Raw genomic sequence first — 24,709 nt, forward strand, 5'->3', positions numbered from 1 at the left:
GGGAACCCACAGTGTTGCTCTTTTGTTTTTACATTGTGTTCTAAAACTTATGGATTTCCTTGCCTGTTGGGAAGTAGAAATCAAAACTGCCTATCAGAGCAGAAAATTAGGGAAGTCGTTGAAAATTAACCAATCCAGTATGTGCAGTCTGGACAGCAATGCAAAATTACCTGAGAAGTTTTATACTTAACGCTTGATATTTAATTTTTCCCTCCAGTGAGAGTCCTACACAGAAAACTGCAGGACTACCTGATTGACTATATCTAGTATGTTGAAAGCATACACAAGTTAGGACTACACATAATTAAAATAATTTTAAACTTATGCATGCAGCCAGTATATTCAACAAATATTTGATATTTCTCGTCTGGCATTAATATCAAGTAAATACCAGCAAAGTTGTCTTCTTTGGAGAGAAATTGCCTGAAATCCTATATATTTATATAGTGGAGACATCTGTTGAAAGGCTTTACCACATACATGTTACAAAAAAGTTTTTCTCACATTACAAATAATCCTTGGGATTTGATTTGCTATCTAAAATTTATTAAAAGCCCATATGTGCATGTGTGGATGGATGTGGGTGTGAATGTCTGCATGTACCTTTACATCATAATTCCTTTGTAATTTGGGTCCAATATGCAGACTTCAAACTCAAATTCTTTCAGATAAATTGGACATGAGTTTAATTTATTTGCATCTGTTCATATGAAAACCAAGAGTAATCCTTATTGGATGCACTATGAAACAGTATTGAATTTCACAAGTGGCTTTTCATAAATAGTTTTAATCCTTTTTTGTAAACTTACGGTTTTTTACATAAATTTTTAATTTTTATTTATATTTACACTAATATTATCCTAGTGTTTTGAACACATTCCTTCTACGGCACTTTTAAACTTTCATCCGACTCCAGTCGGACACATTTACCGTTTACACCGGAAGTTACGCCAAAGGCGCGAATAGTATCAACAATAACTTTATTCATAGCCAAAATATTATGAAGACATTACAGTCTGTACATTAGTTTATTTAGTAATATAAACACTTGTAGCTGTTCGGTCTTGATGATATGAATGTTACTGTTATATTAAGATATTTTAAAGCTTTAACTAGGTTGTGTGCAATCTTTTGCTTGAAAGCCACAATTGCTTTCAAGTTAGCGGTGACTGTCCGCAGTGTAAAGTTGTTAACGTTTGGCGGAGATTTTTTTTCTATTTTTAATTTATTTTTTGTTTTTGGCAAGCCGTGCTAACATTAACCTAGTTCCCTGTAATAAGTTATTCTTTGTACTCTTTTCTGTCAGAGTGAAGGAGTTTTCAGTGACAGAGTCGATCGGAGGTAAGTGGCTATCTGTTTAGCTAAGGCTGCTGTACGTATGAGGGTTTACCTACCCTCGGGCCTCTGTACTTTTGGTATTTGAGATGGTTGTCCTTCATTAAAACTAACGAAAAGCCTGGAAAAAATATTAATGTAAACTGAGATGCTAGAGCCAGTGTGACAGTTCAGTGATAATTAGACAGGCTCTGGTTAATTATAGCAAATGCTAAGTCTCTTAACTGATCCCAGTGCAGGTGCGACATGTCCAAAGGAGACAAGGACGGTTTCATTGTAAAGTTTGTGGAGAGTAAAGGATCAAAAACAGAGTATGCTAGTAAAGCATACGAGGTAAAGGCATACTCTTTCTGTTTTATTTATTTATTTATTTCCCCTCCACTGTTTATTTGTTTGACTATACTTTGTTTTATTTGTACAGGCAATATTGGAGCTCCAGTCTGAAAAATACTTGAAAACTATCAAGGAGGAAGATGTATTACAGATGGACCAGAAAGACAAATCTCTGTTTGTGTTCAGCAGCTTCACCACTCCGGCCTTTCTGCACTGCAAGAAGGTTTTACTTGTGCTAGTGGAATTTTGCTGGTTATTGAAGTTATTGAAACTCTCTAAGAGATTAAATCTTTGCTTTGTCATTTGTCATACAGCTTGGCTGCAGAATAGTAAGTCCACTAGTGGTGTTGTATTGCCTGCAGCAACAGCGCTGTGTCCCTAAAGCAGAAAAGCCTGTCTATAACATGGCTATGGCTGACATCACTATTTCCTGCACTAGCCTTGACAAAGAAACACGGGTTAGTCCTAATGGTCTCACATGGTATCATAGCTTCAGACACTGTAGGAAATCTTCTGTTTAAACAACTCACAGTTGATCAGTGAAGGAGCAATGTATTCAAAGGTGTTTATGTGTATGTTTTTCTCACTCTACAGGTGGAGGTGATGGATCTGGTGCAACTCATGGGTGGACGGGTCTATCTTGATCTTAACGTATCTGTCACACACCTGATTGCAGGAGAGGTGGGAAGCAAAAAATACCTGGTGGCTGCTAGCCTTGGTAAACCCATCCTGCTACCCTCATGGGTTAAAACCTGCTGGGAGAAATCACAGGATAGGTATGCACTTTAACCTGGTTGCTTTATATTTTTGGTCATAAACATACATAATTTTAGAACTAAATGTAAGTGATCTTTATTGTTTAACAGCACATAAACACTTGTGCTTTCTTTGGCATTTAAATCAATTCCAAATTAAAATACTTTGTTGAACCACTCAGAATCACAAGTTATTGTAAACAGTTATATTAGTGATTTCTAACAGACATGTCATGTAGACTTTAAAAGATTTCTTTGCATCTTCCTCAAGTCTTTTCAGGTATACAGATGTGCCCATGGAGGACTATTTGTGCCCTGTGTTGCTTGGCTGTACTGTTTGTGTGACAGGCCTCTCCAGCACAGACCGCAAAGAAGTGCAGCGGCTCTGTGAGCAGCATGGGGCCAACTACACTGGCCAGCTCAAAATGAATGAGTGCACACACCTCATTGTTAGTGAACCAACAGGTAGGTCACTAATACATGTATAAATTTCAGGCATCAGTGTTCCTATTCTTAATCTTATTGAATAGAATGATATCTTGCGCAGTTAAATAGAACTGCGGGTTCATTGCTTAACATTTTTAGCATATTTTGTGGAGGAAAGTTGAAAGTAGTTAAAAAATTTTTTTGCACCAGCCTGTTGAATTTTTTGAGTAATTGTGCGCCTGAGCTCGTGACTGACTTTACATTTTTAAACATCGGTCTCACTAGCTGTCAAGACTTATAGCTTTGTGTCCATGTGAATCCTGCCAAACTGTCTAGCTACTCTAGAGGCTCTGATATTTCCATCAAGGCAATCATGAAAGATTATACAACCTTAAAACTGTTTGTTTTATTTAAAAAAAAATATATCTAGTTGTCACACTATTCCCAAACTAATTGCTTTAGCTGTTTTCTTGAGTATAATGGTTTTTTTTAACATAAAGGTAAAAAAAACAAGGAAATAAAACCAATGATAGCAATATAACAAAAATGTCCTTGTTTCAAAAGGAGTGGGAAGAAGCAAACACTTATTCTAAACCTTCTCCAAATTTTACCAAATATTGTTACATACCACAGTCACATTTATCAATAGTAATAAACACTAACTGATACTATACAATAAATCATATTATAATTAAACCATATTAATAATAACATTATTCAGCTTATATATCAACATCATCTTAAAGAACAATATGTTTGATGGTTTCATTTGTGTTGATACTATAAAAACCTGTATTTGGTTGCAGGTCAGAAATATGAATGTGCTCGAAAGTGGAACGTATATTGTGTATCTCTACACTGGCTGTTTGACAGCATAGAGAAGGGCTTCTGTCAAGATGAGAGTAGGTACGCTGTGGAGTGCAATTCATCCAAAAGCACACGGCCGCACACTTCTACTCCTACAGGCACCAGTAAGAAGGAAGGTGAGCACAGTTTAGTGTTTTACTTCTCTTAGAAATGCAAGTATTGCATTTTATTATAAGAAGCCAATCATCACATTTAATGCTACTTATGTTGGTCTTTTGAAGTATGTGTTACGCTTTTCACCTCTAGATGGCCCATCTTTGCTCGGCCTGAGTAATATTTCTGTAAATGCTAGCGCAACAATAAATGACACAGCCCTTACCAACGCCACCATCAGTCATCTAGAGGCACCAGACCCCATAGACAGTCTGGATCTCACTGTATGCCCAACTGATGATGTTTTGGATGGATGTAAGGTAAATAGATGTCATTTGCTGTTCTTTTGTAAACATGATTTCGATTATCCACATTATAGTAAAAATTTAGTAGTTTTGTGCTTTTTGAAGCATTAATTCTCATATGCTTAATGTTGCACAGCTGTATTTATGTGGTCTGCCGGTTAAGACGCTAGAGAAACTGCGACGTCTTGTGAATGGTGCAGGAGGTCTGCGTTTCAACCAGCCCAGCGAGGAGCTCACACACGTGGTCATGGGAGAACTGGACCAGGAGCTCGCAAAATTCCTCTCTAAAGCGATTCACCGGTCAGACTAAATATGTGTTCTAAACTTTTTTTTTTTGTTGAAAATGTGCTTCAGACTACCTCAATATACCAAAATATGTTTTCTTGAATTAAGTACTATTTGTATTTGATTAACTTGACAGATAAATGTTCAGGTCAGAGTTTTAAAGCACCTTTAAAAGAAGCTCATCTGTTGATAAAATGTGTACACACAGTCTTGCATAAGGCTCTTTTATTGCTTAGAAATGTAGAATATTTAATTAAATTTTGGACATGCTTTCTTGTTTAAACTGCCAGCCTAAATAGAAGTATATTATATATTATTATATATTGATATCTGATTAAAACCACATTAAAACCATGCAACTCCAGTCAGGTTTCTGCAGATTTGTCTGGCTGCTCTTGCTGTTCAAATTGGATTTGTTATTTGTCTCTCCAAAAGTAAAGTTAAACTACAGCAACATCAGATCCAGAGAGGGTGCTGTGTTGAAAACGTGGAAAACGGCTGTCTGTGGACATAAATAAATTGCCTGCTGGCACTGTAGCAAAGCCTGCAGAGGCCCATTGTTGGAGAGTTTTATTATGAACATAGCTGTGTGACACCTGAGTCATTACAACAGCAAACTTTGCAGAATATATCTTGGTGTTTGCATGTTCAAATAGGATCTGAGTGCTTGTAAATAATGCAGCAAACAATACTAAGAAAACTACACTACACAAGTTCTATTTGAAATCTGGAGATATTCAGACACTGTCATTAATGGACAGTTTGATTTTAGGATGTAATTATTAGCACAAAAATGGATAGAAACTTGCAAATGTTTAAAAAAAGGATAGTAGCCAAATGTTAAATTGTCATGGAGTAGGAGAAAAGAGAAATTAGTGTTAGAGTTTTAGCATATATTTAATTACTGAAATGTAACTGATATTACTTTCCAGGCCCCACGTTGTTACTGTGAAGTGGCTGCTGGACAGTTTCTCCAAAGGCATTCTACTCTCAGAAGCAGGATACCTTCACCCTGACTGTCTTCCTCCTGCATCAGCTGCTGTATCTGTGCCAGCACATCACACACCAAAATCCCGACCATCAGCTGGTCCACCTGCTGCCAGCCCCAGCACTCCCAGTCTAAAGAGAGCAGAAGAGGATCTACTTTCACAGTACATGGATGATGACCCTACAGTGGGTAAGAATCTGTGGCTGGATTTCTTTCATTTTCATTATAAAACAACATTGTAAAACAAATTTGAAGGTTGGTGGATTAAGATGAGTTGATATGAAAATAAACTTATTGTCCTTGTATCTTCCAGTTGATGTGCCGCCACTAGAGAACAACAGCAGGAAGTCCAGCAGTGTAGCAGCAGAGCCTCAGCCTGATCAATGGGCACCCAACCACACCAGAGGACTGGAGCCAAACTCAATCCTGCAGGAAGCCAGTCATGCAGGCCTGTTTTCTGGGAAATCTTTCCTTTTTGTGGGCTTTGGTGCTGAAGCAGAGGCACAGCTCTCTGCACTGGTGACAGAGCATGATGGCAAGGTGCTGACGGGCCGTACCCGTGTCGTGGCAGACTATGCCGTGGTCCCTCTGTTGGGCTGCTCTGTGGAGGCCACAGTGGATGAGGTGGTCACTGATACCTGGCTGGTAAGAACACAGTTTGGCTTTGTGTTTCAGTGTAAGTGAGACAAAAGAGGGAACAAAGTCATTTTTTTTTTCTTGCTTATGTTTTCGTCTTGATAATTTTTCAGGCCATGTGCGTAGAGAAGGAATGTGTTCTGCAGCTGTCCTCCAACCCTTTGTTTACCCCTGTTCCTGTGAGGGAGAGATGTCTTCCTCTCAAACACTGTGTTCTGTCAGTCAGCCAGTTCACTGGAGCAGAGAGGGAGTCTTTGGTGGAGCTGGCCAAGCACCTTGGAGCCAAGTATGGCTACTCTGTTCACACAAGTTCATTTAAATGATGTAAATAATACATGTTAGAACCATGTTTGATGTACTGGTATTTCTAAATAAATGAGGTGTTAAATTTCTATTAAATGTACATTTCTAACTCTGTGCGCTTCTGGTTAATTTGGTAAATGAATGAAACGGCAGTAAACTGTTCACATTTTACTTAAATTAAATTTGAGCTACATACTTTTTATCTCTTGTATCCTGTTGCATGTTATGAACTACCTTTCATAAATCTCTCTGCTCTCCTGTTACAGTGTTCAGGATTACTTTGTACGCCTGGCCAACAAGAAGAAGGACATGCTGGCCAGCACACATCTGGTGTTACAGAGTCCTGAAGGCACAAAATACCAAGCAGCAAAGAAGTGGGGGCTTCCTGCTGTCACCATGTACTGGATACTAGAGTCTGCTAGAGCAGGCCAGAGGGCTGAGGAGGAGCGTTTTCTGGTTGACCTACCACCCTCACCAGGTCAGACAGTGGGCATCTATCTAATTTTTTCCCTCTTGTATAACCTAAATGTTATGTTGTATTTGGGGTCAGTCTAGTATTTTCATATTTTCTGCTTTATAGAGAGAGATGAGGACAGCTTTGTTGGTGGTTCCCAGAAACCGGTAATGCCTCCACTAGCTCGTCCGTCACCAGAAACCCCTTTGCTGGGCCCACAGAGTGGAAAAGCTGTCACCCCACTGGACTTGGGTCGCTTTCAGAGCAAAGTGTTTCAATCTGTGTTGGATGAAATGAAGCCCAAGGAGGACCTCAACACTCCCAAGCAAAACCAGGAGGGCAGCAGAAGGAACCCACTTCAGAAGCAGCCATCCCTGCAGCTGGACACTCCTTCCCGTTTCCTGAGCAGAGACCAACTTTTCAGGCCTTCATTTAATGTCAAGGTTAGGGACTCTGAGAAGAAACAGAATTAAGATTTTCTCTGATGAATTCTGTAAATTCATGTGTTTTTGTTTAGGATGCACTGGGAGCTTTGGAAACTCCAGGAGGAAGATCCAAGCCAGAAGAGAGGGTAGAGACTCCACTTACTGATGTCATCAACAGGAATCTGAAAGTGGCTCTGGCCAATAGCTCACGCAGTAATGTCTCAGACATGCAAGCAGTCTCTGCGAGCCCCGAGCTTATGAAGATGAGAAAGGAGGTAAACAATTATACAAATACACAAATTAATATGATTGTCATCATCTCATTGTGTCAAAGCTACATCTCCTGATGTCAATTTATGTCAGCAGTTGCCTTTAATGAATGTGTCTAATACAAAATCATTTATTACACAAGCATAAGAGGACAGAATAAATCTAAATCATACAGTATACTTACTTTACCTAGCTGACATATTGTGTGCTGTATTACTTGACTTATATTCAAAGTAATGTACGATGTACATTCAAAGAAGCATGTCGTTTTTGTGTGCAAGGTCCCACAAAAAGATGCTGGGCCCCTGACTGGTGTTGTGATCTGTGTTGGGAAGAAACTGAGTAAAATGCAGAGTGAATTAAATGCTGTTGCTGCCTCTCTTGGAGCTGACTTCAGGTATTCATCACATTTTTTTTGCAAACTTCTAGTCAAATGGTAAATAGACTCATGTTTACCACTCAAAGGACTTTACACCATGTCACATTCACCCATTCACACACACACTCATACAGCTGTGGTTACATACTAAGTGCTTTGCTCTGTCACACACATTCATACCCGATAGACACATTGGGAGGCAACGTGGGGTTCAGTGTCTTGCCCAAGGACACCTCAGCATGTTATCGGGGGAAGCCTGGAATTATTCTGCGACTTTCTGGTTGGCAGATGATTGCTGAGCTGCAGCCACCAAAGGAATGTTTCTATTTTAAGAGTTTCTCAAACAACCATTGTTTCCCCCTATCTAAATGTTTACTTAACAATTTAGTGATCACCATTTTGCCTAATTTCCACTTACATCTCTTATACTTTCTACTGAAAAACAATATTAATTCAGTATCTGGCTTAAGCATTTAAGATCATCATAAATTAGACTAGTGTGCTTCAAATAGAAACCTGAAGTGTTTGTTTCATCAACTTTTTTTTTTACAGATGCTTGCATCTGTGTTTTGTTAAAGCAGCTGCGGTAGTGTTTGATAAATCAATGTAGTTGCATCACTAAATATTCCTCCTGTGCCAGGAAAGTACCTGATAAGAAATGAGATCTTAAAAAAAGTCTCCACACATAATTTAGAAACTATGATTGTTCCAGTTCCTGGGAAAGCACCAATATCTTTAATATACAACTTAAATAAATTTTACTCAGAAGTATTGTAAATATTGTTTCTCATTACTTTCAGTAATTTTGCTACAACTTTGTAACAAAAATATTCTCCTATTAAATGAAAACAGTCATGGCAAATATCAGTTAATTCTAAAACTAATCCTTTTGCATTCAGGAGCCTTTTTGCTGTACTCTTCTGAACTGGAAAACATTTTTAGTAACTGTTTAGAAGGCATAGTGCTAAAAATGTAAACAGTGATATAAGTTGCAGACTGTAGGCTTGATTCCTAATTTTTTAGGGCATTTCTGTGCATATCAACAGGTGTAAAAATTTTTATTTGTAGATTTCACATATCTATCTATATATATATATATATATATATATATATATATATATATATATATATATATATATATATATATATATGTATATGTGTGTGTGTGTGTGTGTGTGTGTGTGTGTGTATATATTTTTTATTTTTTATTCATTTTTTAAATTTTTTTTTTTAATAATTATTTTTAAGGTGGGCTTGTGACGACACAGTGACGCACTACATCTACCAGGGTCGTGTGGGGGACAACACCCGTGAATACAGAGGAGTGAAGGAGCGAGGGCTGCATGTGGTCTCCCAGCACTGGCTGCATGCTGTATGTGAGCTCTAACGTAGACATTTAATATCCCTTCTGTGGGATCATAACCTTTCACTTTTACAGTTAGTTAGCTTTATTATGAAGTGTCCGACTGATTTTTGTGAAAGTTCTAGTTCTACATGCAGATGGAGTATTTACTTTGTGCAACAAGCCTGTCGTCTACTTTGCAGTGTGCTGAGGAGCAGAGGCATGTCCCAGAGTCCTTGTATCCTTTCACTTACAACCCCAAAATGAGCCTAAACCTGAGCCAGGTACCCAGCAACTCACAGAGGTCGCCACCTTTAACACGAACGCAGCAAAAAGGCATCACTGAAGCAAAGCATGATGACAAGGTCAGACTGAAGATGTAATCACCATCTGTGGCTGTGCAGCTTATGTCTGAAAGTCATAGAAATAGGAAGAGTTGGTGCAGAATTTCTCATATTAACCATTTTTATTTTGGTGTATCTCATTAATAGAGGGACTTCTTATTAACTATGTTTGTTTCACTCTATCTTTTAGTCTGAGCTCAGTGCTGCAGATGAAGCTACAGCTCTGCGTCGTGTAAGCGATGGAAGCACGGATCAAGAAGAGATGAACACTACCACAGAGAGGAGGGGTGAGGGTGTTTGTTCTTTTTAATTTATATTTCAGATATAAGTCAGTAAATTACACCAAACTCAAACTTAACAGCAGGCCCTGAAAATAAAATGGTCTTGATGTTTTAGATACTGTCGAAATGAGAGAGAACCTCCAAAGACAGCTGCAGGAGATCATGTCAGCTACCAAAATGACAACAGGAAGGCGCACTTCAGTCAGACTGGCCAGGATGGGATCAGGAGGGGCTGACTCTGGCCCCTACACACCTGAAGCGAGCCGAACAGGACGCAGTGGAAACAGACGAACTCTAGAAGCTCTGAGGTACACAAGACGCTAAATTATTCAGGATCAAAATCAAAATTTTCAGTTTTTTGTTTTTTTTACTAAAGCGAGGCAGTTTTCAGTCATATTTAGATGAAGCCTCTAATAAAGACCTCTTGCAGCTTCACTGTTAGTAGCATGCAAATTAATTAATTTGAAAGGCCCTATGATTATTACCAGATAAACTTTGTTTCTGTTCCCCTCAAATCTTACTGTCCTGTTTCCAGGGTGTACAGAGACGCAGCCATGGACGTAAACACGGAGCCATCTCAGAGTGAACAGATAGTCTGGGATGATCCTACAGCCAGGGAGGAGAGGGCCAAGCTGGCTGATAATTTACAATGGCCTGGCAGTCCCTCTCAGCACTCTGAGCCTCTTGCACCTGGACCACCGCCTACTGCAGAAACTGGACCACAGTTCAAAGACTCGATGACTGACTCAGAGCTGGTAGAGATGGGTAAGAACATCTACTTGAAAATGGCCACATCTGCTTATAACTACAATGTCTAGTCGTGTGAACTCCTGCACAGAAACCCATGTTCTTAGATGAAAATAATCATTTGCAAATCCATGCACACAAATATACATTTTCTACACATAGTAAAAATAATAATAGTCTGAGTTTGTTTCACTCTGTTCCCTCACAGCTGCTTGTGATGTTATTGACCAACAAATGGGACAAAGGATCATGACGCCTCCATCAGAGGAGAAAGAAGATGACATTCTCACACCTAAAGCTCCAAGTATTGCTTTTCCACTCGCCAACCCTCCAGTAGCACCCGAGCCACAGGTGAGGCTTTATATTCAAACAGAAACTGTACAATAGTGTTTAAGCAAATCCAGTTTAGTGATCATCATTTTTCAAACAAGCTGCTCAAAGGTTGTTTCATATCTTTCAGGAGGAGAAAAAAGAAGACAAACAGCCTCCCAGATTTCAGCTCTCTTCCCTCAGCCCTCAGGAACGCATTGATTACAGTCACCTCATAGAGGAGCTGGGTGAGTCTCCCTAATTAGGATACTGATCGTGTTTCGTTGTGCTGCAGTACAAACGCAGCACATCACAGACCTGAAGTCATGGGAGGTGGGCTCTGATGACTAAAACCGAGCTGGGAGTATTTCCATCTGTAGAATGTTTCCATGTAAATCATGTTGTCACTCATGCTGGATATTTTTGTCAGGTTGGATATAACTTCACATTTGATGCTTTTTTATGTCATATAATAGGACAAGCATCTTAAGTCTCTGTGTCTCTTTCTGTTTGATACCATAGGTGGTGTAGTCCTAGACAAACAGTCATTTGACCCCACCTGCTCCCACATCATCGTTGGGAGTCCTCTACGTAACGAGAAATACCTGGCAGCAATGGCAGCAGGCAAATGGATCCTGCATCGCTCATACTTGGAGGCCTGTCGCTCTGTAAACTGCTTCATTCAGGTCAGAGCCTGAAGACTGTTTCAGTGTGTTTTGATATACTTTTTTCATGTGGAAGAAGTTCCATGTTTTCAGGCCAGAACATATAAAGACAGCTATGTCAGCAGCAAAGTTAGCATAAAGATGTTCAAATCAGCAAAAGTAAGATAAATTAGATTTAGACTGTGAAAATATAGGAAATTACAGAGACAACTCGCTGCATTTTTAGCCAGGAACTGATGTCAGTCATGATATTTCTCACACCTGAATGGACCTATTATAACAAGATAATGATTAGCTATATGTGTTAATATTTTTTTTATCTTGATGACAATTTTCTCTCTTTTTCTGTCGCTTAATGGTTCAGGAGGATGAGTACGAGTGGGGCAGCAGCTCTATTTTGGATGCATTACCCTCCATCACCTCCCAACAAAGGCGACTGGCATTAGCTGCTATGCGCTGGAGAAAAGCTCTGCAGGGGAGCTCAGACCAAGGGGTACGTACGGGCTCAACTCCACAGCTGCATGGCCCACAATCACTTTGTGTCATTGTGGAAGAGATGATCAATATGACATTAAACTCACAACTGTGTTTTTCAGGGAGCCTTCAGTGGCTGGACTGTGATGCTGAACATAGACCAGAGCAGAGAAGCAGGATTCAGACGGTTATTGCAGTCAGGCGGAGCAAAGGTTTCTCAATAATTAGTTTTATGAGCCACATCCAACGTTGTTAGTCTTAAAGACAAGTACAACCAACTAACTTAGGCCTAAAGAGATGGCATTTAATCAATATATCAATACAGCAAAACCAAACAATAGAACCAAAACCACATTTTCTGAAATGTTTTTTTTTCTTCTTCTTTTCTTTCCTTAATGGGTTTTGTAGCTCAGTTTGTTTCCACCAGTTAATCTAGAGTGTTTCTGCAGGTCCTTCCCAGTCCCTCCCCAGTCTTGTACAAAGAGGCCACACACCTATTTGCTGACTTCAGTCGTCTAAAACCTGGAGACTTCAGAGTGGACATATCAGAGGCAACCTCACATGGAGTGACATGCTTGAAGCCAGAATACATTGCAGATTATCTCATGCAGGTTCGCAGACCTCGTCCATATTTGCTTAAAAATAGCGTTCTCTTTAAAGAAAAAATGTAAAGTTGGCTTTAGTTTTAGATTAAACATTAAAGATTGGTGCCTCTTGTGTTTCAAATGTATTGTTTGTTTTTCTCCAAGGAGCCAACCCCACCAATTGAGATGTACTACCTGACTGCAGCTTCCTCCGAAGAAGCTCCAGGCACACCGTCACGTAAACGTAAAGCAGCAGCAGACACCTCCAGACTGAAAAAGAGCCGTCTGAACTGAAACTCGTTAACACCGTCTGCGTTATTTCAGCTCTATGAAAATGATTGTAAATAAGATTTTTTTTTTTTGTTTCTTATATCAAAACCAAATAAATATGGTGCCTGTCTTTTGTAACTGTGCTTTTTCTACACAAAGCACTGCAGGTGCTTCTGCCTGCACAGAGACTTGTTGTAATGGATGACTCAATGATGATCTGCAGAAAATGTTGAGTCATGGTTTGGAGATGTTTGCAGTATGACGTTGTGGCCTGTAGAGGGCAGTGCACCATGACTGTTTGCCTCAGACATGATCTCTTAGCAACAGGATGGAAACAAATGTCTTTAATCTGCCTTGTTTTTTTGTTTGTTTGTTTGTTTGTTTTTTATAGGAGACTTTATTTAATGTAAAGTACACTTCAAACTAAAACTATTAATATGCTTCAGACTTTAAAAGCAAAAACAACATTGTTTTCATCAATTATTCCAAATAAAAACCTTAAGAAATGGCTGTTTAGGACATGGTTGCTGTTAGACTGAAGTAAACACCAGATTTAGTTTACTCTGTCAATGTAGTCCTGTGCTTAAACAATGTGCTGTTTCATGACAGGATGCCAGCTGAGGTTAGTCGTTCCTGTTCCCTCCATATGGACGGATAAGTGGTTTAACCTCCTAGTAGATGGACCAGCTGACAGCTGCCCTGCAGACTCAGAGTTGATCTGTTTGAGAAGTGAGGGATTAAAGGAGGAAGCGCTTTCGTGACTCAGGCTCCAGGGTCTCGCTCTGATAAGTGAGGCAGAGTAGGCTAAGGCCACTTTCACCAGTTTAAAAAATAAGCAGTTTTGCCTCTTATACCTACAATGCCACGGCAACATAAAACTATAGCTCTTAATTTAAATATAAAGAATTCAGTGTGACCTTTTTTGAGAACCACATAACTACAGTATGTATGAAAGGCTGATGTCTTGAGCTGCTCCTTAGCCAGACTTCCTCATAATCTTTTAAAATGGTTTATAGCAATAGTTCTCCAGACTTTCTGAAGTTCTTTCAAAGTTTTTCTTTGGCTGTTGACTGCTGTTTTGCTCATTTTAGTCCAGTCTTTTACCTTACTACTGTTTTTATAAGCCACTTAACCCTGATCTATGAATCATTCAAGTGTAAAAAGGACATTAGTTTTGTAACTTGTAAATCAATTTAAGTTGTATTTTTAGGCAATTTATTAGCTACCTGCTGTAAAGACATGAAGTATTCACCTTTCACTTGCATTAATGAAATATAAAGATAACACATGACAAACAAAAACAAGGTGATTCCCAAAGAGCTATTTGCTGAAAACTTTGCATATCTCAGCATAGTATGTGGTGTGGACTTAAAACTTGAGGGGAACCTGGACAAGTGGATGATAAAAAAGTGTCAAGGCAAAAAGGAAAAAAAAACTAGATGAGCAATATGTGACAAAAAAAAGAAATACAGTGAATCCATCTAGCCTACTGTTAGCATATCTCATCAGAAATGGTTGCCAGTGAAGGGTTGCCAAAGTCATCCCTAAGGAGGGGAAATGGGGGAGAAAAGGCTGAAGTGAAAAATGGGTGGTGTTAGGTCTTATGGAGAAATTGATCCTCTCCAGAGCTTGGACCTTAATGTCTCTGAAGTAGTTTGGGATCATCTTGGCAGAATAAAAAATAAAAAGCAACATCCAGAAGTGCTTTTAAATGTCCATCGAGAAACCTGGAGAGCTGTTCCTGAAGACGTGTTAAAGAAATTACAAGTAAGCTTGTGTAAGAGGGTTCAGGTTGTGTAAAAACTGTCATCAACAACTGTGGGGAGCATGAACATGAACGCATAAGTGAAACATTTGGGTGAATCTTTTAAAATCATGTCTGGAATGTGCTTATTTTATCGACTCATTGGCAAAGATAAATAATTTAGGTGTAATATTTAACTGTAGAAGTAAAATTTGGGGGTACGTGTGGGTAAAGCTGTTTCTTTTACTTTTTTCTGACTAAAAAGCTTTAAATAGACCTGACCTTTTTTAGCCATATTGTGCAGCCTTCTGTCTCTGAAGCTGGCTACACAGTTGGTTTTGACTGGCGGGACATGAGTGATGATGTCTAAATTATTTTCAGTCAACAGGTGGCCCATAGAGGTGGGTGAATGCCCCTCTTTGCAGACAGACAGGTGGTCATGAGCTTAGTGTAATTGGCGCTTTACTTCATCATAGTACCGCTTCATCCTTTTCTGTAAGATGTAGAGACACAAAGTTTCACCACGTCCCTCCGATCAGGGAGGAAACTGCAGCAGTCTTCATTAAAATTCCCTGTCCGTACACTCAAAACGAAAACCTCCTTTTTGGTGGGTGGCACTGGCGCCCTACGCGCCTTTAATTGCGCACAAGACATTAAGGTGCGTTAGCGGATCATTGTTTTCTCATTACTGCTGATCGTGCTGCCCTGTGGCGAAGAGTTTTTCCACGTCCGACTGTTTACGGCGTCAGCGCTCAGAGAGGAAAGGTGGTCTTGCATGTCCAGAGGTCCAGGAAGGGGAGGCGCCCTGCGCATCTAATCCAGCGCCTGGAAGCACTAATGTGCCGCTTCTCGGGGGGGTTGGGGTACCCAACAGCGACACGGTCCGCGCCTGTACTGGCTCGTCGTTGCAGCGCATGATTTTGACATTTCTCGGCAGGTAACGGGCAACATGTGCGTCTGGATGCTGTAAAGTGTGACACAGCGGCTTTTGACTTGCAGTTCTCTCGGATACGCAAAGTACCCGACGTTACGGCGCACCTTGTGTAATAGGTAAGTACTCTACTTCAGATCCGCTAATCTTTTCTCTTGGGGCTGTTTTATTGATTGATCCTAGAATATATCTGGGTAAAGATTATGTTGAGCATCCGATTTTGGATTTTCAAGCTTTTATGAGTCGCAGGGACTGTACCAGACGTGAGGGGGTCTGATCATCAATTCACAGTAAACGCTGCAGAAATTGCCACTGCAACATATCCTAATTTACACCCTATCAACTGAAAGCAACAATACGGTATGGTATGATGTGGATGTTGAAATAGGAAAGCGGGAAAATTTCATGATCAGAAGTTAAGATGCTGTTATTCAGCTCTAGAAGAGAGAATCTTTTATTGGATAGAAGGGGGATAAATCAGTGTGACTTTTTTTTGGTTATATTTATTATGATTTCAGCCTTCAAACTCTAAAAATATCTTAAAAACTTAATTGATTATTATTGATAACACTTGTAGAGAATTGAGATTTCTTGCAGTTTGTCTTTTAGTTTTCTTACAGCAGTAATTGGTTTTTCCTCTAGACAGAAAGTTTTAAAAGACATAAATCTACGATTCTTACAGCTTAAAGATGTCTACCCTAAATACCCTTCACATTGTTTATTGCTCGAGCAACATGGCAGCAACAAAACAGACAAAAAGGAGAAGCTCTCTTAAAATGCTGGAACACAAGCTGCATCACCAAACATCTCATTCAAGAGTGGAAGTTCCAGCTTTGTTGTCAAGAACAGTGAGCTTGCAAAGAGCACAGCTTTAAAATGTGTACTAATTGAACCTGCCGCTCGCCCTCCCATTGTATCAGGAATGTTTGGTTGCCTACTCTCCACAGAATCCCTCCAGTCCTTTGTTCTGGGGGGGACAATCCTCCAGTGCCATGTGTGCTGTGGTGGGGGGAGGGCACCGGGTCAGCAAAGGGATTGACATCTGTAGCTGACAGCTTCCTCGGGCGAGCTGACATGTTGTTATACCATGAATGAGTATTAGAGAAGATATGAGCGAAGCACTTAACGCTAATGAGGACATTTATGTCTTGTGCATGATGCTCGGGGACCAGTTGGTTATATCATGCAGTACTGCTGCTTTGTTATCACTTATTTAAAGTAACTAGTGTGTCAAGTTGTCGCTCAACAAAAAATGGGCTTAAAACATGCTGTCAGTTGACATTACTTCCAGATCTTGTTGAGACTTTAATGGGTAAAATATTAAATATGCTCTGGTTTCAGCTCCTTAGTTTAGTTTTTTCACATTTTCTCTTGTATGTAACAGAAATTATCTTGATTTTGGACTCTTCACTGGACAAAACAAGCTATTCTAAGACGTTAACTCAGCTTCTGTGATAGGTCTTTTTTATTCTAATCATACAGAATTCCTCAATCCACAGGGGACCTGATACCCTTGATAAGTTAAAGCTTCCCAAAAATGTAATGAAACCTGAAAAATTCAAGCCTCTTGAATTGACATGTGGACCATTTTCTTTAGAGGATTTCCCAGTTAGGTTATCGCCAACACTCCTCTGTAATGATGGAGGCCAAAGTTTGTGTCAGTTATTTCAACACTTTCCTTTTTGGTGTGATATCGTCTTTCAACTTTGGGAGGAATTCTCAGAAGGCAGCAGCTGAATAATCTCCACAGCTGCCCTCTTATCACCAGTGTCAAGAAAAGTCTACTTTAACAATGGAAAAACACACAGAAAATATCGGCTGTCCCATCCAGAGCGTCAGACTTCTCTTGAACAAACGCATCGAGGAATTTGCAGGAAAAGGGAAATGCTGCTTTCTGACTCTTGCAAGCTGATGAGAAAACATTGGGAGGGGACGTGGCCACGACAGCGTGAGTGGGGTTTTACACTTGTAAGTAGGCGTCCCTCATGACTGGTAGAGAATGGTACATTGCGAGGTGGAATGCAAGCCCCATGGGCCTCTCATGCTACAGAGTATGTGCTCAGGATGGACTTTGCACCTTCCTTTAGCCTGACAAAACAGCAAGTGACCACAACAGGATTTTACCCAAGCAAAGGGGAGAAAAGCCAGCTGGTGGCTGTTTTGTTTCCTGTCTTTTCTGGATGCCACACAGTATTAACAAAAGCCCTCAACTACTTTCAAAATAAATTTCATTTAAGCCTAGAGGCTCATACACAGGAAATACAAGGGCAACAAAGCAAGCAACAGCTCCATTATTCAGCCAAAGATAAATACATTTTTCCCTCACAGCCACTTATGATCCTATCAACTAAAGAGCTCTCCTGTAGGTCTAGAATAAGTCTAGACGAGTGCCACAGAACTGCCCGACCTCTTACTTTCAAGGTGTTGACATTTGAAAGCCATTACACTATATAGAATAGTATCAGAGCAGGCTCTGTTTGTCCATTGGGGGGTATCAGAGTGAATAATATACCATGTGGGGTCTCAGGTAAACAAAATAACTGACAACAGCTGTAAACTCACCTGTAGCCTCTGCTCACACCAAGCAGAGGCCACAGGAAGGGCAGCTAGAATAAGGTGGGGGCAGGTTGGTAATGAATAACTAACCATTATGATGATTAAAGGGGGCCGTGGGCACAGGGAGATAAGACTGTGGGGACCGTCGGAGCATGAGGTGTTTATATGAGGAATTCCTCACATTCCTCAGCTGCAGTCATGCCACTCTAATCTGCACCTCCACCCAGAGATGGTTACCCTCTGTGCCAAGAGAGACCCAAGGGGCAAAAAGGGCCAGTAAGTTCCATGTCAGCAGGGAGCTGATGTAAATGTGTTATTTAAGATGATTTCCTATTGGGTGTTGATGTTTAGACTTTTAGAGTATTTATTAGATGATACGGAGGAGGTTAGAATTACTTATGTCATTATATAACAAGTCGCTGAAAAGTTAAATTTCACACAGATGTATGTTTAGTGGAAACAGTGAGAGGGTAAACATGAAATCTTTATTTTTAATGAAATCATTCTGCTGCAAAGTGAAGGTGATTTTTGGGTAAATTTGTTGATGAGCTTTTCTTGTGTCTGTAAAACATACCCTAAACACAACAAAACAGCTGTTTGTACTTGTGTCGGTAGCTTTGTTCAGGCCGTTACAGTAGTCAAACTATTGTAATGGCCACCATGAAAACCGGTGCAGGCATTTATGAGTTCTAAGGGATGTTTCCCAATGAGTTTAAAAATGACTGATATTTAATGAAGCACCAATAGCTGCTTGAAGTTTTCTGCGAATTGTGTCACTACAAGCTTTTGCATTCATGATTCCAAGATGATGCATCCTAATGACTTTTGAATGGCGGTCCATGAGTTGTTTTGACTGAAAGGTCTCGACAGCCATTGGATGAATTACTCTGACATTTTGATCATGTCCCTCTTAGCATGAACTGACCTTTTAGACTGCAGACATTTGGACACATCATAGCAGGAAAAGCACACGTGTCATTTATACCTTTTACAATGACCGTGCCTTATATGTGTGAGCTGGTTTATTAAGGATACTTGTGCTTTGTGCAGCCTTGCTCTTTACAATAAGAATTAAAGACAAGAAATCATACAAAAACTTATCAAAAATTCTGTTGTAAAAATGTAATATTTTCTATGCATAATACTTCAGTTTGAACCTTAAAAAATATGACATTTGCCTCCTTCAAAATGCGACATTACATAAGTTCACAACGCTGCAGAGCAGACTTGTTTCCATTACTTTACAGTCCAGCTTGTATAATTAAGATTTATTCAGAAGAAACTGAATTTATTTCAGCTCCTTTGAAGAAATCATTTTTTATTAAACCTAATATTCTGTGCAAAGACAGAAGCAAATCTCCTGCTCGCTTATACGAGGAAGTCACAAGGCTCGGCTTAACTTTAGTCTTTATCCCTGCAGTCTGTAAAATACTTCTCTTCATAGCTTGACAGTTATTAGTTGCACAACAGTTTTTTTTCCTTCTGGATTCTGTTTTAACAGTGTTTGCTTGTGTTGTTAACACCAGAGTTCCTTTAAGCTGATTGTCTGCTTTTCATGTCAGAAAGGCCCAGGATAAAGGTGGATTTGAAAAAAGTGAAACATAGAAAGAGGGAGAGCAGGTCAGGTCCTTCTCTGGGCTCATCCTGGATGCACAAATGATTTGTGATTCAGGATCATCAACACATTTTCTACAGGGCAGATGTCTGCGTCTAATAGGATTATGAGCAGAAGAAGTCCTGGGGTAGCAACACATCACCCCTGAAAGCCCAGCCTGAGCTGGCCACCCCAGGGGTGAGGGCTCATGTGACAGAGGGAGAACTATACTAGCAGGTGTCTGTCTGATGATTACTGGGTCTGAAGCTGGGCTCACCTATGAGGATTACTCAGAGCTTTTAATGGACAGTTTGAAGCTTTTGAGCATGTAATGAGTTAAAATCAAACCTGATAGAGAAGGCAGATTAAAGTGGCACCATATGCTAAGGAATGGCGAGTCTACCCCTGCTATGCTAAAGCTAATTATTGCAGTTTTATTTCACTGTCAGCAGCTTCCCCATCCTGTATAAAGAGCTTAGTCATTGTTAGTTTGTCTTTCCTTCCCTTAAAAAAGAGACATTTTCCTCTCCAAAAAATCACCTGCCAAGGCAGGTTTGATTTTGTGACTCACTCTGAGTCCAAGTGAAGGGAGGCAGGAAAGGAAATGGGGAGCTTCTGGGTTCATTTTACCTTTGCTGGCTTTCGGTGCCGTGCCCATGTTACATATGGGTCATTTCATGGCTGCTGGAGAAACTGACTGATGGGCCCAAGAGCGGCGCAGCTAATGTAAATTGTGTACAATGTTTGGCAAGTCGAGAGTGCTCAGCCAGGTCACATTAGATATGAGGAAATGTAGGAAACAACAGAGAGCACTTTCTGCTTAAACACCCCTCATACAATCCAGTGTTTATAGTAAAATGCTGTCATTTTACATTTACAGAATTGACAGATTTGTATTGTCTCAACGTCTCTTTGAAGTTTTACTAGTCTCCAAAAGTAGGCTTGATATTCTAACAGTGTGTGCCTTATACTGTGTCCCAAGTACACCCTCTGTATAAGGTTGTATTTTACTCTTTGACAATTTATAGCCTCTGCATCTGCAGATCACTTGGGATTTCCACATTCACAAACAGTTCCACTCATACTGCAGTCAAAGTAGGTGTTATCCATGCATCCTTTTAGACAAAGCCTTACAATGATGAATAATATATGGGGTAAGAAAAACAAATTAATTCACACAACCTGACTTCAAAGAAAGCTATGCATACATTCAAAGATCTTAAGTCAAGTCCTGTAACTACAGTTTTTGCTTCCCTTGCTTATATGTAGTCAGCCTGCTCCTTACAGTTGATGCAGTTATAGTTTATAAGCTGCACGTAGACATCTAAGGGGGGTTCTTGTGAGCTGTTATAGTTGCTGAAATTGATGCCAGTGTTGGACCCATTAAGAAACCATGAGTTGGCATTGTGGTTCCAGTTTTTGTGAAACAATTGTCTTTTTTTTTACTTTATTCTTACTAATTTGTTAGATCCAGCACCAAAATTACTTAATTAGGTGTCCAAATATAGCAAGATGAGGGAGATGCTGGGCTTTGTTTGTTCAGAAAAAGCATATATGTATCTGTTCAAACACAGAAGTGCCATGTTTTGCTCTGCCAATTAATTAGCTTCATAATAACATCAGGAAATGTAATTTTACAAGTAAGTCTTAGGATGATAAAATGAACATACAGTATTTTCTGATGTCTTCTTTGCCAAACGTCATGGGAGTTGACATTTGTTGTAATTAATGCATTAAAGATCACTGAGCGAACTCATCAAAAATGAAACCATCAGCACTTATCACCCTCAATTAGAGAGCAGTGTTAGCTCCCATTATTGTCCTTCACTCTCCTCTCTAGGCAAAGGTATTTTTTATTCCCAGGAGGCTGGGAAGATGTTTGATAATCTGAGACAGCACATTTTTTAATTTGTTTATATTAATAGGGTAGTGTGTACAAAAAAAAGAAAGCAATCTGTAATCACGCTGCGGGATTTTGCTTGTTTTGTATGTGTGTGTTGGTAAATGTGTTTGTGGTGCTGGTAATGGTGGCAGGAATGATGGTTTGGCAGCCACATCACCATGGAGACAGTGGCATTTTGATGCAGGGAAGGACGTTGATGTATTAACAAACATCGTTGATGTAGGAGCAGCAAAATCTGACTGGGCAATCATTTGACTCTGCAAACAGACTCGCACTCTTCTCATTTACTAAATCCCCCTAACATGCTGTGTTTCTGGCCCAGGAGCACTGATCCACAAAAGTCATGTTCACACCCAGATTATCTTGTTTTTTACAGAGAATGGACTTGCTACAAACAGCAGGCAGAACAAGGTCAATTAAACTACTGCTGAGACTGCTGGAATGACTCCCCTATTTCCTTCCTTTCTCAATAAGATGATGAGGGTCCTTTGGGGAGGAGAGATGACTCGATCATTTTTATTTGTCATAAACTGCAAATAAATTGGACACTATGTACTGAAAATACACAGCAGTTCACTATGGTATAGAATATGTCAAACTCTGTGTTGAAGCAGCAGTCGTTCTTCTGCTCCCTTACAGTACTGAATATGTGCATTTTTCTTGTTCCCTTTGCACATACAGTTGCACAGGTAAAGAATCAGTGGTTTGCTAATTTTACCTCTAACCTGTTTTAATCCAAAGATGTCTGCCCTGGTTGAATGAATGACATCCATCAGTACAGGACATAAGACAAGATGTTATGTTGATAAAACTGCAAAGTTAAGAGATAGTAAATATCACAAGATTTTTTTAGAAATTTCCTCTTACCAGCCCTCAAGAGCTGCAGATTTATGTTTCATCTACAGCCAAAAGCTCATTTAAATAATTGTGCATTCTGTTTATTAAAAAAATAAAAAAACAGCTGTAATAAAGGTCAATAATGTAATCAAATGCAGGAATTTGTTATTGCATCATGTAGAGCATGTGTAAGTACAGCTGTACGTGGATCCATTGTGTGCAGACATCTCATTAGTGACTCTAATAGGTTCTTTGAGTCGGCCGGTAATCCTTTAGAAGGATTTGTGCAATGATGGTCAATGTCTAGCTGATGATCAACTTTACAGACATTTTCCTTTAGAATAAATTAAAAATGATTTTTCTATCAGTGATGACAAGCCGACCCAGCCCAGATGCAGCCAAATTATGCTCAAAACATAATACTACCACTACTGTGCTTTACAGATGGAAAAGGGTTTGTATGGTAGAGTGCTATTTTTACTTTTTCAAACAGAACTTTTCTAATTCAAACAAATAAACAAAGTTTAATTTATACTCTCATTTGTCCACAAAAGATTTTCCAACAGGATCTCTTTGTTCACATGATTTTCTTTTTAGCAAACTATCTTTGAGACTGGAGATTAGTGGTTTCCTTGCTGCAGCTCTGCTATGCACACCCTTGTTGAGTGTTCTCATGATGTTGGACTCGTGAACATTAATGGTAGCCAATCAGAGAGAGGTCTTTAATTGTTTAGACTTGATCGTCATTGGGTTTTGACCTCATGAACTGTTACACAACCTGTCAGAGACTTTTTATGTTGGTCATCCACTCTCTGGGGAGGGAAATAAAGGTTCCTCAGCTGATGTATAATCTGTGGATTGGTGATGTCTAAACTCTATCAGTTGTTTTGTAACCTTTTCTAACCTGATGACCATCAACAACTATATTCTCTATCTAAATCTAAGTTTTTTGTATGATTACCCCCCGCCCTAAAGATTAATCGTGAAAATCAGACTTTGCCTGTTAGGGGTTTCAAGGCATGTCATGGCTTTTTTTTTAATTCATTACAGCATTAAAAGTGAATCTTTATTGCCTTAAAGGCAACATTTTTTAAGTATTTTCTCTGTATTCATTGTTGCTTACTTCATCCATTTAAGCTGACTTACTAAACAGGTAACTTCACCAATACCATGGTTAATGGGCTCTATATCCACCAAATGGGAGAGATCATATCTCTAACTGGTCTAGAGGCAGTTACAGAGCAAGTGGTTGACTTAGGAGGGTAGTCAGCTATGAATGCTGACTGAAAATGCTTCAATTTTCAAACAGCAAGGGAAACTAATGAATGGTGGGCAAGGCATGCAAACCAAGCTATGTGCCTTTAAAGACGTTGGGTGTGCTTTACCAACATTTTCAGTCATCCATTAGTTTCCCTCCCTGTTTGAAAATACTTTAAAACTGATTTTCAAACAGGGAGGGAAACTAATGGATGAAAAAGTTGAGAAAGCACACACAAAGTCTTTAAAGGCACATAGTTTGGTTTGCATGTCTTGCATGCTACTTACCCTTGTTGCACAGGTAAATTGTGGAAAACAACATTTAAAGCCACTGGAATGCTCCTCCAAATTTAAAACGATGCGTGCACAGCTTGTCATTTGACAGAACTCATCTCCAGCAGAAATTTCCACTGCTGCAGGCTCTTAAAATACCCCCCAACTTCCTCTGCTTTCCTCTGACTATTCACGCCATTCTTTACCTTTTTGCTGATAATAGTTAATGCTGCACATCCTGCCATGTTGTCCCATGTCCAACATTCGAAAGGAGAGAGAAGCTGCTGAGTGATGGAGTTAGAGACACCTGCTAATTCTCTCCCCGCCAAATCTGTCTCCCTGCCGAGCCAAGTAGCTGACATTTAGCTATTACAGCTGTAAACAGGCCACTGGAATGTCATTGACATTCATTTTGTGTGGCATTGAATTCGCTTAGTCGGCTTTGTTTCACTGCAACTCTGCTCGTGGTTGTTTAAAGCAGGACTGAGTTCCACAGGATGCCCACTGTGTGTAGAGTGTGGAGCTAAATATTTGCTAATTCTCAAACTTGAGTATTTGTTTTAAATCTAAATTAAGCTTAAGCATGCTGCATCCAGTCGATTCATAATGAATGTCCCAGGTTTACCAAACTCTAGGAAATGGGTTGTGTTGTAAAGGCCGATCCAACCTGCTGATGTATTGATTAATTGATTGCTCAATAAGATGGTGAAAAGTGGGTGTCAGACTCAGGTAATGTTTGCAAAT

General features: G+C 39.6%; 2 protein-coding genes across 3 annotated transcripts in view; both read left to right on the plus strand.

Annotated features, from left to right (window-relative positions):
* The first annotated feature begins 956 nt into the window (after positions 1-956).
* topbp1 (DNA topoisomerase II binding protein 1) lies at positions 957-13,440 on the plus strand. 2 transcript variants are annotated; one of them, XM_041968917.1, is made up of 28 exons: positions 957-1,341; positions 1,570-1,668; positions 1,757-1,891; positions 1,983-2,126; positions 2,263-2,444; positions 2,695-2,888; positions 3,656-3,832; positions 3,963-4,129; positions 4,251-4,414; positions 5,332-5,576; positions 5,701-6,032; positions 6,137-6,309; positions 6,593-6,804; positions 6,907-7,223; positions 7,298-7,480; positions 7,757-7,872; positions 9,103-9,226; positions 9,400-9,561; positions 9,731-9,827; positions 9,937-10,129; positions 10,357-10,586; positions 10,777-10,919; positions 11,029-11,125; positions 11,400-11,563; positions 11,907-12,035; positions 12,139-12,228; positions 12,466-12,627; positions 12,766-13,440. In XM_041968917.1, the coding sequence occupies exons 2-28, from the start codon at positions 1,582-1,584 to the stop codon at positions 12,892-12,894; spliced, it is 4,548 nt and encodes a 1,515-aa protein (XP_041824851.1). In that variant the 5' UTR covers positions 957-1,341; positions 1,570-1,581; the 3' UTR covers positions 12,895-13,440. The 2 variants fall into 2 exon arrangements, with proteins under 2 accessions (XP_041824851.1, XP_041824852.1); XM_041968918.1 differs by having other exon boundaries at positions 1,575-1,668.
* Positions 13,441-15,229: 1,789 nt separating this feature from the next.
* tmem108 (transmembrane protein 108) overlaps positions 15,230-24,709 on the plus strand; it is a 54,201-nt gene continuing 44,721 nt past the window's right edge. Inside the window, exon 1 of the mRNA XM_041968458.1 lies at positions 15,230-15,664. The gene's annotated coding sequence lies outside the window, so the exon portion shown is untranslated. The remainder of the gene's footprint in view (positions 15,665-24,709) is intronic.

The sequence above is a fragment of the Melanotaenia boesemani genome, chromosome 18, assembly GCF_017639745.1.
Source record: "Melanotaenia boesemani isolate fMelBoe1 chromosome 18, fMelBoe1.pri, whole genome shotgun sequence".
In the NCBI taxonomy this organism is placed as follows: Eukaryota; Metazoa; Chordata; class Actinopteri; order Atheriniformes; family Melanotaeniidae; genus Melanotaenia; species Melanotaenia boesemani.